This window comes from Apaloderma vittatum, unplaced genomic scaffold (assembly GCF_000703405.1).
Source record: "Apaloderma vittatum isolate BGI_N311 unplaced genomic scaffold, ASM70340v1 scaffold19991, whole genome shotgun sequence".
Taxonomy (NCBI): domain Eukaryota; kingdom Metazoa; phylum Chordata; class Aves; order Trogoniformes; family Trogonidae; genus Apaloderma; species Apaloderma vittatum.
The window spans coordinates 3,957-8,580 of NW_009698758.1; the positions used below are offsets into that span (position 1 = coordinate 3,957).

At 47.4% G+C, this 4,624-nt stretch overlaps 1 protein-coding gene across 1 annotated transcript; it reads right to left on the reverse strand.

The window, feature by feature from the left end:
• Nucleotides 1-454: 454 nt before the first annotated feature.
• Nucleotides 455-2,242, reverse strand: KLHL34 (kelch-like family member 34). The gene has a single exon (XM_009878145.1). It carries the CDS (start codon nucleotides 2,240-2,242, stop codon nucleotides 455-457), a length of 1,788 nt encoding a protein of 595 aa, XP_009876447.1.
• Between the last annotated feature and the right edge of the window lie 2,382 nt (nucleotides 2,243-4,624).

Genomic DNA, 4,624 nt, shown 5'->3' on the forward strand with positions numbered 1-4,624 from the left:
ATCAATTTTCTAGTCTTTATACAGCTCACTTACATTTTGCTTAGCCATAGCATAAAAATTCAATAGCACTTACCAGCTGGGAGAATTACCTCTGATTAAGAAAACAGAAAAGATGGATTATAATTTTTAACCTTTGAAAAATCTGACTTGCAGCACCTAGTAATTGGTGTCTAGGCATTATTCGCCAGAAGTCAAGGATTACGATTCTCGCTCATTGCCTGTCAACATGCTGCTACATCCGTCCTCAGTGAGATCAGCTTCCAGCACCACAAATCACACCAACTTTTCCCATGCTGGAGCCAGATTTTCTTGCCTGTTTCCACAAAGCGTTCGGCTTATCAAAGCAGAACCTCCACTCCACCACATTCAGTGCCGTTGCAGTTTTCGTCTCCTTCTCCTCCAGGACCACCCAGCTGGCTGGTCTCCTGGGATGGTTGCTCGGCAGCACGTGAGCTCAGCAGTTCGGTGGCCTCTTCTGCTGGTTGTCACTGTCCTGATCGTCCACCAGGTCGGAGAGTTGCAGCACCGCGCATTGCATCCCACACCAAGGCAAGGGGGCTTTGCAGATCTCTTCCCAGCCGTCATTATCGATGTCGTAGCCAACCACGTCTTGTGTGGGGACTTCCCGTGAGTTTTGCCATTTCTTTCCCCCGATAAGAAGAGCTGTTTCCTCTACCACTGCCAGGCCATAGCAAAATCGGTCATAGATCAGTGGTCGTAGCCGTGTCCATTGGTTTTGATCAGGGTCGTATCTTTCTATTTCAGAGAACGGTTCGTATAATCCTAAAAAGGTGAATATGGCTTCTCTGATTGTTGCCATCTGATGCCCAAACCGAGCAATGCTCATGGGGGCTTGTTTCATCCACTGCCCTTCAAGTGAGCTCAGAGAATATACGTCCTTGCTCGTGTCAGCTGGGTCTGAGTACTTGCCCCCTGAGATGTATATAGTGTTCTTGCAAATGGCACTGGCATGGCCATGTATCTTGCATGGCAATTCCCTGGCCTTCACCCATCTGTCTCTGCTGATGTTGTAGACTTCCACAGACGAATGCAGCAACCCATCATCACCCCTCCCACCAATAGCAAAGATGTCTTTGCCTAGGACACAACAAGAAAACTGGCATCTCTTTTCCAGCATGCCCGTGATTTGGGTCCATGTGTTAAATCTCGGATCATAACGATGGACCTTGTTTGTAACCGATAAGACCTTTCCCGTTTTAGCATCACCCGGGGAACCACTTTCTATTTCCCCACCCAAGACATAGAGGAAGTTCCCCACCATGCACACACTGTGGTTCTGCACCCTGTCCCGCACCTGCGTGAGAGCTCGCCACTTGTGATTGTAAACATCGAATGCCACCACATCAGTGACAAGCCCCTCACTTACTGTCCCTCCCCCTAGCAGAATGATCCAAGTTTTCTGGTTCCTGAGCGTGGTGGACTTGTCCTGCAGGACAGGCTGTTTGTAAACAGATGTATGGTAATTTATTGCTTTAATGATCAAGCACTTAATACCTGCAGAGAGGGGCACTTCTGACTGTGTGTAGGCTTTTCTCAGCTCTTCCACCGCGATGAGGCCATATCTTACGTGCTCTAAAAGGCTGCTTGTTTGAGTCAGCCTGGATTTATCCTGCTTCAGCCACAGCAACACAAGATTCAACAGGCGGGTTTCTTTCACCATAGGGAGATCTGGTGATTGAACCACTGCTAGCAAAGACCTGAAGTTCAGCTCAAGCAGTCCTGACAAATCCAAGTCCAGCAGCTTCCAGAGATTATTGACAATGTATTTTTCTGTTGCCGCTAAGGCATCCGGTAGGTAAAACTTCCTGGCCACATTGGCAGAGAAGCAGCAGTTTTCCAAGGCAAGATTGTTAACTAAGTACTGATTGCACAAACCGATAGCATCAGTCACTTGCAAGTAGCTTGCAGCTTCCACAGTGTCTTCCAGGCTTTCAAAGGAAAGGGGCAAGAAGGAAGTGTAAATGAAATCCAGGATGTGCTGGAGACCGGTGGGTGAGACAACTTGCAGGTGAATTACGCTGGCTTTAGACTCTTGGGTATAACTTTTGAACAGGGCTCGGAAGTAGTCACTGGAGCATGCCAGCAAGGACTTGTGTGCTGGAAACTCGTTTTCCTTCACTTTCAGCAAAATATCGCACAGAAAACCCTCGGATCTCAGAGTCTGGTACTGGGCGAGCACAGCGGTGCAGTGTGCTTTACAGTAGGACAGGAAGTAGCTCATGGCAGGCAATGCAATGCTTTCCCCTTGAGTTATTAAAGCTAAAATGCAATTAGATATTGAAACAGCTGCTCTACTCAACAACCATTTCTTGAATGCCCAGCAGACCTCCAGCTGTTAGAGGAAAAAAAAACACTAAAAAACCAAAAACAGTCTCTTTCCTGGCATAGAGGGACAGTTAGTAGATTTGTAGTGAATTCAATGCATTCCTTTTTAGAAAAAAACAACTGAATGTCATAACAGCTGTAGGATGCTTACTTTTCTCGCTTCCGTTGCTTGTCCAAGGATGAATGGTCCACAGTTGTGCTGAGCACTTGCTTGGCTGGCCATCAGGTGACAGATGAGGGAGCTAGATGACAATCCCAACAAATGACACTTTGTCGCTGCTCAGCCTGCTCGTCGCCCTCGACCCTTCTTGCTCCTTGGGCAGATCAAATAGATCCTCTCTGGCTGCCAGCGCATGGCTCTGAGCAGACACGGAAGAGTAGGGAGCACTGGCTTTTCTCCTCTCTTGTTTATATTTCAGACTGAGGTAAGTTTAGATCTTGCCCCTGGGATAGCAGCCCCCTTTTCGTCCTCGTTTTGCACTCTCTACAGAAGCCTCAGCTGAAGATCAAATCAGTGCCCAGGGATTATTATGTGAAGATTTTCTGAGCCCGTAAATCTTTGTCTGGCAGCCACTAAGACAACCAAAATACCATGATTAGTCACTAGTTCGGTCTGACATGCCTTTCTGGGCTCTTTGCTTCACATGACACCGCCATAACTCACAGCTACCAGAATAGCCACGGGCACATCCCTTCATCCCCCCTGCCTGTGAACTGAACCCAGACAGGCGAGCGAAGGGGACAGAGCAGATGGAGGAACTTCCACCAACAGCCGCAGCCAAAGCAGCTGACTTGAAATGACCTGGCTGGAAATCACAAGGGTAACACATTTGCACAAAGTGGTGACAAAAATAGATTCCCCCAGTTCAGCTGTAACAAACTGAGATCTGTTTATAGAGAAGGTTTTGCATAATTGTGCTCTCAGTTACCAGCTGGGAACAAACTCGAAGCCCCTAGGGTGGGCTAGAGCTGACTCGCTCAGCTTTCTCACTTTCAGTTTGTCCCAATTAGAAGCACGTATACAGAGATTATCCCTGATTTTCACCTGGGCCCTTCAGGGTCTAATTTCTACCAGAAATAGTAGCTCTGGGCAGGCTACACATTCTGACCTCTTAAAGCTTGCTTTTTATTTTTCTTTTTTTTCCCTGCGTAACTCTGGGCGCAGGTGTTCAGGAATTGCCTCCTGACACCTTTCTTTCCAAGTCAAACACACTCAGGACTTGCAAATCTTGACAGGGTTGATAAATGCCAGATCATTTTGCTGCATCATGAGCCAGCAGACTTGGGGGCAAAGGAGGATCCTGCAGGACTGAAAAATTTTGCCTTTTGCTCAAGCCTAAGGTAAAGTCTTTTTATTGTATTTACTTGTATTTATTGATGTGATGTCATGAAATTCTGACTTGCCCCTGTAATTGAGGGGTGTTTGGGAGCTGACTGGATCCTAACGTGGATTGTATGTGCTATGTGACTGTTTGAGTGATCTTAAACTGTCTTGCTAAGCAGATGGATAGCCACACACGCTCTACTCTGTGAGGAAGGACTCAGAAAACATTGTTCTTTATTGCTCTATAGCCTGAAAATCGATTCCTGCTTGAATCCACTTTCCATCATGACATTACAGACAATAAATCAGGATTTTGCTAAAAAATCTTCCCCCTTTCTAGGAAAATGATGTGTACAGACAGTGGGGATGAAGGAGAAAAGGGATGTCTTTTTTCTCAGTGGCTTTGCCTGTGTCCAAGTTGATATAACTCTAAAGTCTTTCAGCTGTTGTTAGCAAAGCTGTGCAGTGAAGTCCAAGCGTCTGATTTGGAGCACTACAGGTACCTCTGTCACTCCTCAGCAGTCGTGCATGCTGGTAGTGAGGGACCAGGCCTTAAATACTTCCACTCCTAAAGATACTGCTTTCCCCAGTTTAATGCCATAACGTACTAGATTTCAACGACACAAGGTGCAGATAAACCTCCACTGTTTCAAAACAGCAAGCCAGTGCTGCCCTGCTGCACTTTCCCCAGGAGACTGAGCAGAGAGCACAGGGGCTGCACCCTCAGCACGGGGTTGAGTCTGAGGAGCACTTCTGCAGAAGTTCTGGCATTAGCAGGCCCTGGCACCATCTCCTCTTCACCAGCAGGCCTTGTCCTCCATCAGCTCTTCACCCATGCTGCCATGATTGCTCTGAGGCAGGGGCTGGGAGGTGACACAGCCAGGAACTGACGCTCAGAGAGGAGTGGGTGGAAACCCCAAAACACAACAGCAGAGGGGTCTCTGCAGCTCAGAT

Excerpts from the sequence above, each read along its gene's own strand:
- KLHL34 (XM_009878145.1), bottom strand. The coding sequence starts at position 2,242 with ATGAGCTACTTCCTGTCCTACTGTAAAGCACACTGCACCGCTGTGCTC.